Genomic DNA, 13,657 nt, shown 5'->3' on the forward strand with positions numbered 1-13,657 from the left:
ATGATTGATGCCAGGCCTGCCTGACTGGCTCCTGTGCCAGTGGCATGTAAAAAGCATCCACTACATTCTTGGAGTGGTTGGTGTTAGGAAGGGCATCCAGGTGTAGAAATATTGCCAGGTCAGATTGGAGCCTGGTGCAGCCACTGGCTTTCCAGACCTCAGTCAAACTGTCCAACCCATGCCAGCATGGAAAATGGACGTTAAACCACAATGATGATAATACTCCAATTTCAGTCTTTCTTGATCTAACTGAAAGACAGTTTCAGGGGCAATGAGTTGATGACAGAGAGGAGATGAAAATAGTTGTAAAGAAGAGGGTACAACAGTGCACAGGTCAATTTTTTTGAAGAGGATTGAAGTGTCAGTTTCAACAATAGTATGGCTATTCAACAAATGCATAACTTGTGATGGAAACTATGCTGAGTAGAACCTTTGAAAAGAGGAAGAATGTGTAATTTGAATGACCTATGTCAGTTAATTCAAAAGTCAGACCCATGCTGCATTACTTTCGGTATAACCCTCGTACAAAATCAAAACAGGTTTATAAAAATAGTTACACATTTATTAAGTAAGATAAATTGTTTCAGGGAAGTTTTTTTAAGAATATATTTCGATGTACTAATAATCAGTTTTTTAACCTTTTGTTTTTATAGTAATCTTAAAAGTTGAAAGTCAAAATATAAACATCACAATATTTAAAATCAGTGCAGCGAAGTCTTAGATGTAGTATTATAAAACTTATTGTAACTTTGCAGCTGACTTCAAGAAAAATGGCAGAATGAAATTTGTGCTGGTCAGCGTTGCAAACAATGAAATTCGTGCTGGTCAGCGTTGCAAACAATGAAATTCATAAAGAAAATAGGAACATTGATATTTCGAGGCTGTACCCTAAAATTTGACCTCTCTCAATCGAAGGAAACAGCACCAACCAAAAAGCCAGATTTCTATTTACACAACACTATGAACTTATCCATCTTCTCTACTGACGGCTTCACCACATCCACTATCATTAAAACACCAAGAAAAATAAAATAGCAAGAATTGCTTCCCTTACATCTATATCGTATCCGTATCTACTTGAAGAAACTGAGAAAATGACGAAACGATAATCAATTTATAGTTAAATATGGATTGTAATTATATTGATTGTTATTGTCTTTGTTATTTCCTTTTTTATTGAAATATACTATCCTACGAAGCAGCCTTTCCGGGAATGTATCTTGTAAAAATAGCAGCAGGTTCTATATACCATGGTAAAAAAAGCAAAACAAAAATGTAATAGAGATGCATTAGATAAGTTAGTCTTAGATAAAATGTCTAAAGAGACGGATGGTCATGTCTGGAAAACCGCTGACCTGAGGGTAAACAATTCAGAGCAAACATGAGACTCGACTCCCAGCACCAACAATTTTTCTCCATGAAATTATTACTTATGGTATGTGCATATCAAGCAGTAGACGACTTTGTTTTGGATTGTTACTCAAAAATAAAATTTTATTGAGTAGCTAACAGGTTTAATATTCACAATTCTCACACAAAATACACCATAGGAGCCTTATTTAATCAATAAGATTATTTAACGATTCCTATTGTTAAAGAAAACCTCAGCAAGATTTGGACGGGAGAATGTAAAGGGAAGTAACTCTAATCGCTTGTCTCGAATTTTGCCGGATTATTTCTATTATTCATCTAAGTATTAAATATTATTCGTCAGTAACTACTTAAATAAATGAAAACAATGATAAAGACTAATACTGGTTTTATATCCTCTTGACACCGCAATGAATAATTATACCAAGTCAGCTTTTGGATGCTGCCAGCATTTACATATTGTAGTACCTCCTCACTCTTTCTCTCTCTCTCTCTCTAACACACACACACACACACACACGTACATATACACACTTTCCTTTATTTGCCTAGTACAATTATATGATCAAAGGTGTATATGTGTGTGTGTGTGTGTGTAGAAAGAGGAGGTGGAGAGTGTATCACAACTGGAAGCCTGACCCGAATGCTTGCAATTACGCTAAAGTTATCTAAGTTGCTAGTTGATAAGTGTTATACCGGTCGATGAGTTAAGTCGATCACCCTTGCAGTATTTAAACTCAGAACGCAAAGAGCCGAAACAAATACTGCCAGGCAGATCTGATCAGACGTTTTTACAGTCCTGCCAATTCACCGCCTTGGATTGCTACTTAACTCTGAAAAGATAAAAGGCATCGGCGAAATTTGAACTCAGAGCACAAAGTAGGAACAAATACCACCAAGCATTCTACCCGATAGCTCTAATGACTGCGTTAAATTTCAGGTAGAGATCGGTAGAACATCGGACTAAATGCAGTATTTACTTACATTTCTTTACGTGCTTAATCAAATTCTGCTAAAGGTCGACTTTGTCTTTTCATCTTTCTGGCGCCGTTAAAATTATACAATAGTCCCTCCCAAAAATATATGACCTTGAACCGATCGTTACTAAATATTCCTTTCCAGCCTTTACGGATTACATTCGTGAGTTCCGTTAAGTCGGTCAGTTGGTCCTCATTTCTTTTATTGCAGACATTATTAATGAGCCACGCAGTTTCATGTTTTTACATGTTACCCAGGGTCAATCGGTGGGTCTTAATTTTTAAGTCTGCAAAAAAATAAAGAAAGAAAAGAAAAGAAAAGAAAAACCTCATCTACATTTCATTTTGGTGGTTATGTTTAATGCAAGGTCGAGTAGTTTGATTTAATCCATTGCTTGATTTAACACCACTACTCGGTCAGTGAGTGATTTTAGCGGAGTCCATTCTGACGCAAGCATACGGGAAAGGTCTCTAGACAGAAGACAATTTCTCCACTACGTCACACTGGTCTCAGAGTCCTTGTATAAAATCAAAGACAAATGTCCATCATAAAAGAAAAAGAGTATTTCAACTATGACTACCTTGTACTACTTATACATATTTTAACTCATTTATTGGTATTCTGGCAATTGTCCAACTTGTGCCAGCTGATTTCTCGGCTCATGTATTTGGCAATGTCTCTCATGTGCTGGAGATTGCTGAAAACACACACACACACACATCTCTATCTCTCTCTCTCTCTCTCTCTCTCTCTCTCACACACACACACACACACAAAATAATTTTCCCGTAAACTGCCAAGAATTGGGAAATCAGCAAGCACAAGTTTGACAATTATCGTACTTAAAAGAAAAGAAAACCAACTTTTTATTTCAAACGTATCGAAGACTGCATCATTCAATTATCTTTTTTTTTTTTTTTTTTTATAACGGTAGAGTGAGATTTAGGAAAGAATTTAGCCTTTATTTTTAGCAGGTTGAGCCATCGCGGAGAAACTCCCTTCATGGTTCCTTTACTTTGTTATTCAACTGTTGAGTAAATGGATGAAAGAGAATGAAGCCTTTATCCCTATACCTTTAACGTATCACCCAAACAGAATACATATGACTGTAACAAGGCTGGCTGCTTAAAATTTACAAGTATACTTTATCTGAGGGGTGGGTAGGAACACAGTTCTCATACGTTTCTCTAAGTGGTTCTCAACCGGGGTCCATATGGCCCTTGATGAAGAGGGGAGATCCATATAAAATTTTACTGCTAAAATTTATGTGCAATAAATACTCATACCATACACCTAATAATATTTTACTATAAAAATACAGTAGGATTTTTTTTATGAACATCGAATGGCTATGGAGATCCAGTAGAGTAAAATAGGAATCAAAGAGATCCATGAGCAAAAAATAGTAGAGAACCCTTGGTCTAACCTCTCTCACAAGGTTTGTGTCGACATGATAAAGACACTTGCCCAATTTGCTGAGCTGCAGGGTTAAGCCCTGGATCTAGTGATTGCGAAATCAAGCCCTGGATCTAGTGCGCGAAAGAACAGAAAAAGAAAATATATTTAGCCACTAACAGATAAGAAGACTAAATTAGATTGCTTGGCCACATGGGTGCATATATTTAGATCAAAAGCTTTCAATTCCCGTTTATCACAAAGAAGGTAAACAATCCATTTTAGCATTCTATTGATTGAATACAAAGACCAGAAACTTTTCCCCTCCAAAATGCATTACATAATCACTTATGCTTAATAAATTAGATTCGCCATTAGCTAGAAAGGTAATAGTTGAGTTAAATGTGAGCATATTTATTTAATGTAGAGAGTTTAAAGACTCTAATAAGAAATATTTATGCGACTAATATTTTAATCAGTTCGGCAAGTATGGGAGACAACTTCAAACATGTCTCCGTTTTATTAGACTTCCTCAGCGAAGCACAGATTTCACTGTTATTGTTGAAATAGCGATAAGAGAATCATCAGATATACAATAGATGAGTGGGACACAGAAAATTAGTATACTCAGTTTAAAAAATGAATCACTGAATTTAATTATTCTTAATAGCTATTTTTCTTTGGATTTGAACAATGATTATATAAATTCGAAACATTGATATTTTTTACGTTCATATATGATCACAAAATATGAACGAGCTTTCACAGTCGTATTGCGTCAGAAAAATGAATGTTATTTGTTAGTTCAGCAAATGTAAACGGATTGCTATTGAGCACCAAATGAAGCCTGATTCAGCAGATCTGAGTTCAAATACATTCTCAGCACAACCACTCCCATTGTATTTTTTCCGATTTTTTTTTTCTGATAGCGTATCTAGGACTATATATCATGCAATGACTCCTTGTTTTTTGTTTGTGTTTCTTTTCATAGACAGTACGTGAGATATGAGAAATTTAGGCTGTTTTCTTTCCTCTCAGGTCGAGCGACAGTATAAAGCAGTCGTGGGCACACTCCTTACTTTCTGAATGGCACGCCTAAATTTTCGTTAGGCGTGCCATTCAGGAAATTGGCGTGCCTATTTTTCTTTCTTCCTTTTTTTCTTCATTATTATTTTGGAGGGAGAAGCCTAGTCGATTACATCGATCCCCAAAGCCCGAAAGGGATCAGAACATGAAAAGAAATCCTGCTAAACACTTTCTCCAGAGTGTTAACGATTCTGCCAGCTCGCCGCCTTGATAAATATAAGCAGTGTTTACCAATTTTATTCCATGAGTTCATACACACACACATATACACAATAAGCAGTATGTGTGAGTCTATGAACGTCTACGTCCAAACACAAGCCATTTTACTAAAAACGAATAAAAGAAATAAATGACACGGTGTGTCTTGTTTGTTTACGAACAGAGAAAAGTCAGTGAGGGGGAAATTCCTGGCTGATGACAGTCAGCCGGAGACGAAATATCTGAGGCCAATTAAGTCTCTGTAAAGAAACCACCAGAACAGTCCAATTTGGGCAACTAGCCACACGATAAACATATACTCAAACTCCAAAAATGTATTATAGATAATGTATTGCTCGTTGTTTGTCTTTCGCCTTTTTTGTGATTTTCGTTTACTCCTTGAACTTCATTGTTTGGGCAAGGTGTGGAGAGGAAAGATTACGGCAAACGAAAGTCGTATTTAGCGCAAACAAAAACAGTGATTAGGCATTGTTTTGTATTTTTATTGTATCTTTCGTTATTTTTTTTGGTCAGAGACAAAAATCGGCAGTAAACTTGGAAGAATAGTATGTGTGGGGGCGTGCGAGAGAAAGAGAGAGAGAGAGAGTTACAAGGAGAGAAACAAATAGAGAGTGAGCTATAAGGAGAGAGAGGTAGACAGATAGAGAGAGTGACAATTAGATAAGCTACAAAGTTTGAAATCGGCAGGACACTGACGATGGCAGGGGTGTTGTGAGGCAAAGTGGGTGAGAGAATGTTAGCAAAGTCTTCAGTTGACCAGAACAGGCTAATTAAACACTAGTATTAAAAGTCCCACCACTATCTAAAGTTAACACAAACATCACCACGCTTACAATGCATAACAGGAGTCCGAACTTAACGATAGAGCCTCTACGTCGCCGCTCGGCCTACACGAAACAACAGCCATATGACCCTCAAATCACACCTTACCGTATTAAAAAAAAAATAAACAGGTCGAATAATACAATCTTGGGTTCCTTGAACATAGGAAAAAGACAGTATGGCGAAGGCTGGAATAGGTTTCCTCGATCAGGACCGGCTGCTAGCGTCAATTTTCTGTTCGAAATGATTTCAGCCAATCGTAACCCACTGACACATTCATGATTTCAGCCAATCGTAAGCCACTGACACATTCGATTTCAGCCAATCGTAAGCCACTGACACATTCATGGCTGTTTTGAGAGTAAGAAGCTGAATACAAGAACTCTTTTGCCTGCTGCCATAGTAAGTCTTTGAAAATCCTTTTATCTGCGAGGAAGCACGTGTTGAGAAATTTGACGTTGTGTTCTGTGTGATTATGGCAGCAAGCTCCAGTAACTTCCCTTTTCGTTATGGTTTCTTTTTTGTCATTCAGTAGTGAGGTGTGCTAAAAATAACAGCTAAATAAGATTTTTTGGATAAATCTTTTAAATTAACAAACATTTATTTACATGTGCAGTCACGCACAAAATGACAGCTTCCAAATCCTGTTTCCTGACTGAGTGAAAATTATCAAGCTTTAATCCTCTATAACTCTTTAAGAATATTTTTCTGGAAAAAATTAAATAACTCCAGCAATTTGGTTTGGGCAAGTGTATTTGTGTCAAATTTTAAAATTTTCGGTAAACTTTCATTTGGAGCCGCTGGCAACCAAACCGAAAAGATCCAATTTAAGGATTTAGAAAATTCATCCTGATGTGAGCGTGTTGAAAGAACACGTGTTATTTATAATTTTACTAGCAGAGATACCCAGAGAAGAAAATAGCTTGAGTGAAAAAACTTGAACCACTTTAGGATATCTTTTTCTAACGCAAGAATGCTCAGTGATGTGGCTGAATTCTCATTGATTAATAATGAAAGCTTATCGGCTGTATCACAACGGTTTTCAATATATAGAGAGAAATTTAAATAGATGGAGTGCAAAAAATTTTAAATAAGTAAAGTAATGTTGTAGGGAGAACGTACAAATAGCGTGAAGACAAAGATATTTATGCACGACAAAATTGAAATACACTAAAGTCAATTTTCAGAGAGAAAGAATGAAACAGGCATAGACTTAAAGAGAGGAACTATTACAGAGGGTGAGAGAGAATATATGTAAGCTAGAGAGACATAGGATGAAAAAAAGAAAGAGAAGATAGAAATAAGCAGAGAGAGAATCGGTTGAAAACTGCACAAGTCAATGGGAAAGAATCAGTTGCAAAACTACAGTTTTTGGAGAAAAACTCATGTGAGACACCTTTTTTCCCCAGTTTCTTGCTTTACGAGAGAGCTCTGAACAAAATGGCGCATAAGTAATGAGTGTGTGTAAAGTTTGGTGAAAATCAGTTAAAAACTGTAGAAATACATATGTACTAAGCACACACACACACATACATCCTTTGTTTTATATATATAGATAACACACGCGTACAAACACAGATATACAGATGGGTTTTTTTTTCAAAGTGAAGGTTTCTTTCATGACCTGAGTTTCACGCCACTGCACTCTTCAGACGAGAACTATTCAAACTTGATATTGGTGGTGTATTTATATCCTTCTGTGTACATGTGTGAAATTAGTACATGTGTTTGTCTATTGGTTTATGCATTGCATTTATTGGTGGGGTACTGTTTTCCTGGCCTCTTCACTGACATTTATTTCTTCCTTTTTTTTTTTTAACTTCCTATTCCTCTACATTACACTTTTTATTTCATATCTTTAAATTGGATGGTGAAACTAACAAGCTAATCAGCTTGTAACTTCAGCAAAATGGATGCCATTAAAGACAGTACAAAGTTATAACTAGCTAAGGGAGACTAACAGAAGAGGTAAGTATTTTTTTTTTTTGTTCACATATATACATATCAACACATAGTCATCATTATAAGATGTAATGGGAAAACCCAATCTACTGGCATCTTTTAAGGGCATACTTACACTTGATAACGACTAGTGATAATGATGATTTTTAAGTCTGGTGACTTTTTAGAAGTAGGGGCCGTTTGGAGTCTTAAAAACGCTAGGAATCATTGGTGTATGTGGTCACTTGATCTAACCAGAAATAGCAATGAAATCTCAGCTGGTTCAAGGATAACCTGGGGTTAAACTACAACAGCACTCAACATTATATATGGGTACAGGCACAGATGTGAGTAACAAATTTACTTCATAACTACATGGTTCAGTTCTACTGCTCGGCACCTTTGAGAAGCATCTTCTACTATAGCTCCAATGCTTTTCAAGTGAATTTGATAGGTGGGAATTGTAGGAGGCCCCTTATGTATGTGTGTGTGTGTACACAAATGTGAGTGAATGTTGATAAACTTAATAATAATAATCCTTTCTACTGAAGGCACAAAACCTTGAAACTTTGGGAGCGGGGAATAGTCGATGCATTTGACCCCAGTGCTTCACTGGTACTTAATTTATCGACCCCAAAAGGATGAAAGGTAAAGTCGACTTCAGCAGAATTTGAACTCAGAACATAGCGACAGACGAAATACCATTAAGCATTATGCCTGGCATGCTAATGATTCTGTCAGCTTGCCACCTTAATAATAATAATAACAATAGGAAACTGTAAAGGTTGTGCCTGTAATAATGGTTCATTGGGAACTGTGACAAATGGTCGAAGGAAATTGGAATAGAATGCCCAGTTGATCTCCTACAGAAGGTTTGTCTCTTGGGGACAGGAAAGATTATCAGAAGAGTTTTAAGCATTTGAAAGACCATTGAAAGTTTGTGGATACCTAAGGTTACAGGTAGTAACCCACTACCCACATAAATTCTACCAGGAATAAGAACGAACCTGAGTCAAATCAATAATAATAATAATAATGATTTCAAATTTTAGCCAGTAAGGACAGCACATTTGGGGGAAGGGTTAAGTTGATTACATTGGCACCAGTATCCAACAAGTACCTATTTTATCAATCCTGAAAGGATGAAAAGCTGACTTTGGAAGAATTTGAACTCAGAATGTAAAATCCGAAGAAATGCTGCAAAGCATTTTGTCCAGTGTGCTGACAATTCTACCAGCTCACCCCCTTAATAATCCTTTCTAATTTTAGTACAAGGCCAGCAATTTTGAGGGAAGGGTGACATCAGTGAAGTCAATCATAGTGACCCCCTGTGTTCAACTTGTACCTATTTTTTATCAACCCTAAAAAGATGAAAGGCAAGGTTGACTTTGGCAGTATTTGAACTCAGAACAAAGCTAGACGAAATGCTGCTCAGCATTTTATCTGGCATGCTAATGATTCTGCCACCTTACTACCTTTATGATAATATTTCTTTCTACATACTATTGGGGGGGGGGGGGGGGAAGTTAAACTAGAACTTATTTTATCCCCCTACCACAAAGGATGAAAAAAAGTTGACCTCAGCAGGATTTGAACTCAGAACTGAAAGAAATGCCATTAAGCACTTTGTCAAATGCGCGAACAATTATTCTGCCAACTTGCCACCTTTATGATAACAACAAAGACAAGATGGTCACAAATGGAATGCCTTTTATCAAAGGTCTGTTTGATGAAGGCTGACTTAGTGTTAAATAACATAATAATGATAATAATAAAAATTTTCAAATCTGTTTTTTATTTTCATTTTTGAGGAGGAAATGAATGCTTTGGGGGAAATAATTGTAGTAATTTAAAGTAATTCTACATTAAAAGAAAAAAAGCCATTTCTTGTGGTTTGCCCATATAGTGTTTCTTAATTGTTCTACATTTAAGAAATCTTGCAGTACCATCTTGAGAATCTAGGTCAGGGTGTGTGAGGAATATCAAATCACCACTAGTTTTCCAAGATGTTAAATATATGTATGTACATACATACATATGTACACACATTCACACAACACAAAATGCAAATATATACATACATTATATATATATATATATATATATATATATGTACATATATATATATATATATGTACATATATATATGCCCAACCAATGTCAGCATAGAAAAATGATGATGATAACAGTGGTGGAAGCAATTATAATGGTGTGGTGTTAGTTAAGTTTGAAGAATCCTTTTTAAAACCTATTAACATTTCTCTCTCTCCTTGCTTTTCTCTCTCTATTATATATATATATTCCTCTCTCTCTCTCTCTCTCTCTCTCTCTCTTGTATTGCTTTCTATTACTCTTCTCCCAGCCTCTTTATCCCTTTCTCTTCTTGTCCCTCTAAACACACATGCATGAGTGCACATAGTCTTATTAAATTTGAATTTTTTAAGTACTTTTATACCACTTTCACACTTCTGTATATTTATAAATTTTCATTTTTATTTATTTCACTTATTCAAATCTGTTTTATACAACATTCTGCTTCATTTCATTTTCTCCCCTTTTTCATCATTAATTTCAATTTTTCTTCAATATCCAGTCACAAACACAGTTTCATTTCATTATTTTCTCTACATTTTCTCTCTCTCTCTCTCTCTCTCTCTCTCTCTCTCTCTTTCTCTCTTTTCTAGTTATTTATAATTTATCAAAGTAAACAAATGCAAATTGTAGCTATCTGAGTGGATAAGGTCCAAACTAGCATTGGCAGGGAGATGGCTTGTATCCTTTCACTGGTAATGTACTAAAGATGAGACCCAGAGGAATAATGCAATTCTGGAAAAGGGGGATACCTACTAGGGCAAGCGTGGAACATGATGAGGATAATAATTAAAGAAAGAGAGGTTAATGTGCCACATAGATTTGAAGAGAGTACAGAGTGAATCATAAGAGATCCACCAGATGGTGAAGAATTTCAGTGTCTGGCACCTATAGCAAGGAACTATACTTCCTCAAGGTATATGGATATCTTAGACTGAAGGAAGCACAGCAAATGTTTTTATTTACTTACTTTTTTTACCTTTTGCCAGACCACAAATGAGTGCAAAGAGATAATCCTATGTTGCAAACTTATCTGATAACAAACAACCCTAAACCACTTGTGCTGCAATGATGCAAATTTCATATTTTAAAGGGATCTAAAACTAAAACCACCCAGAGATGTTAATCTGCTGACCGTAGTGTCTCTCATTTAGATTTTCCTCACTGCCATTGTCACCATCATTAACAGTATTTCCAGTCACCTTACCAACAATGAAGCTTCTATTGTGTTGCTACTGTCCTTGCAAAATATGAAAACATCACAACCTCCTCTTTACTCATCCCCAACTATTATATGTTAGGTTCAGCACTTAGTATTACAAGGGCCAGAGCCACCACTACCATCACCTTCACTGCCGTTACTGACAATATTACTTTTGTGACAACTTAGCAACACAACACCGTCTACAGACACACTCACCATCCCCTACTCTGTGACTACCTTCCCCACTTCCACACACTGAAGAACAATTCAATGAAGGCGAGCAAAGAAAAGCAAAACAAAAAAAAAAAAACAAAGAAACAATTTTTAAAATTTACCCCACCTATCTGACAACCTCTCCAACACATGCAAGCACACACACATAAAACACACACACACACACACACACACACACACTTGCATCAAGACTACCATTGCCATCACCACTACCACCGCTTGCACCAACACAATAGTGTGTTCAGTGGTAAACAGCCTCAGGGACTGGATGTGTGGGTGGTTGTTTATTTGCAAAGGATTAATTAGAACAGAGAGAAAACTGAATGTGACATTCATGGAAAAAAAAAAAAGACAAATAAAAAAACAGGTGAGTGAATGAGTTACATAAGGGAAACATGCATGCACACACACACACATATACATGACAAACCATCATACACACACAAGAATAAACTGCCTTTAGCAAACAAACATACTCGCAAAGTAGTACACCATTTTCCAGAGATTTCCTTGGGTCATCAGGGTAGTGGAATTTTTGTCTCGTGACAGCCTGAAAAATAGGACAAAAAATATTTGTCAAGATTCATTCTCTTATTATTATTATTATTATTATTATTATTATTATTATCAAATGTTAAATTCAAACTACAACAAACGTAAATAAACAAACGAAGTTTGTTTTTAGAAGCGTTGAGATGTCTTTTAGAAAGTTAAAGAAGTGATTTTAAATTCTCAATTGCAGAATAATGCTAATAATATAGCCTGAACAGGATAAACTATCCCTATTTTGCAGAGAAAAGTGTAGGTGGCTATCATCATCATCATCATCATCATCACCATCACCATCACCACCATCACCATCACCACCATCACCATCACCACCATCACCACCATCACCATCACCATCACCATCATCATCAAATAGTGAAGTCTTGCTTCAGAAAATACTTAAAATCATTAAACTTTACATGGTCAGTTCCAACTCCATCCAGGGCAACATTGCCCATCATCCTCCTGGGCTCAATAAAAAAAAATATATATCAGACATATACTGGGGGCAATTTTATCAACTACACCTCTTTGTACTTCCCCCACTCCATACAAAATATTTCTCTTGTGCTTCTGTTCAAAATTATAATTGTAGCACCCCATCCCTGCCTCTACAAAGATGAAAGGCAAAGCCCGCCTCCCTGCCAGGTTCAACTTTGTTTTTCATCCTTCCAGGGTCAACAAAATAAATACTAATGCTAATTTAATTACCAGTTCCTGCACCAAAATTTGTGACTTTGTGCTTAGAAATTATTATCATTATTACTGTTGTTGTTACTGTTGCTTGTCCAAGCAAGATACATTTACATAACCCTCTCCCTGTTTGCATCACAGTTTATCATTTTTTTTTTTTTCAAACAATGGATAATTTTCTGTCATATCGTGTAGAAATATATTTTAATACAAATATATGTGAAAAATTTGTTTCAATTTTTTTTCTCTTGCCCAGTTTGGGGTAAAAGTGACATTTATACATACTTTTTTTTCGTTTGACATGCATTTAGCTGTAAAATGTTAATGAGAAGTGGAGTCAACATCTCTCTCAAAGGAGGGGAAAAAAACACCCCCAAAAAAACAAGAACAGAAATACTTTGCACCAAGACACATCCAGTTTAAATGAGGGGGAAAATAAAATGACTTTTTCTGTTGCAAATGAAAGCAATGAGTAAAGTTTTGGTAACCAGTTAACAATAACAACACACTGCTCTGCACACACAGTTTTGCAGATATTGTCGCCAATAAGAAGTCTGGCAGTGATATGTGAGAAAAAGACTGGCCTCTTGTGCAAGGAATTAATCCAAGAGCCAGCAAAGAAAGAAATGATATATTTCTGTCTTGTGAAGAGGGGTTGGAAGGGATTTTCTGTAAGCTCCCAAAAGATGAACTGAAGCAAACCTTGATTAATTAAATAAGGTAATCTCTACAGATTTTCTATAAAAACTATAGCTATCACCCGATTTGTTACGATGTTTCGTATTGAAATATGTCTAATGTAAACAAAGTGATTGGAAATGGAAAAACAGGTAATGGGTGTATATGCATATTTCAGGTGTTCTTGTTCCTTCTTCAGCATCACATCCAACTAATTAACTATCCACAAACACCTTACTTAAATACTTACTAAATATAGCAGCATAACACTATCAGATATACCAATTTTTCTACTTCTAAGCACATTCCTGGCAGCTGCTATGTGCAAATTAATTACTTGTAGGCACACTGTATTTCATTATGCAACCATAATATACTACCAAGATTTGATCAATA

The 13,657-nt window shown here is 36.0% G+C and overlaps 1 protein-coding gene across 14 annotated transcripts in view; it reads right to left on the reverse strand.

The window, feature by feature from the left end:
- LOC106881609 (uncharacterized) overlaps window positions 1–13,657 on the reverse strand; it is a 254,873-nt gene that overhangs the window by 177,360 nt on the left and 63,856 nt on the right. For all 14 annotated transcript variants that reach the window (XM_089359568.1, XM_089359569.1, XM_089359566.1 and 11 more), the window contains exon 2: window positions 11,818–11,891. In XM_089359568.1, the coding sequence (XP_089215694.1) occupies window positions 11,818–11,891 (74 nt within the window). The remainder of the gene's footprint in view (window positions 1–11,817; window positions 11,892–13,657) is intronic.

This window comes from Octopus bimaculoides, chromosome 11 (assembly GCF_046866305.1).
Source record: "Octopus bimaculoides isolate indiv1 chromosome 11, ASM4686630v1, whole genome shotgun sequence".
NCBI lineage: Eukaryota > Metazoa > Mollusca > Cephalopoda > Octopoda > Octopodidae > Octopus > Octopus bimaculoides.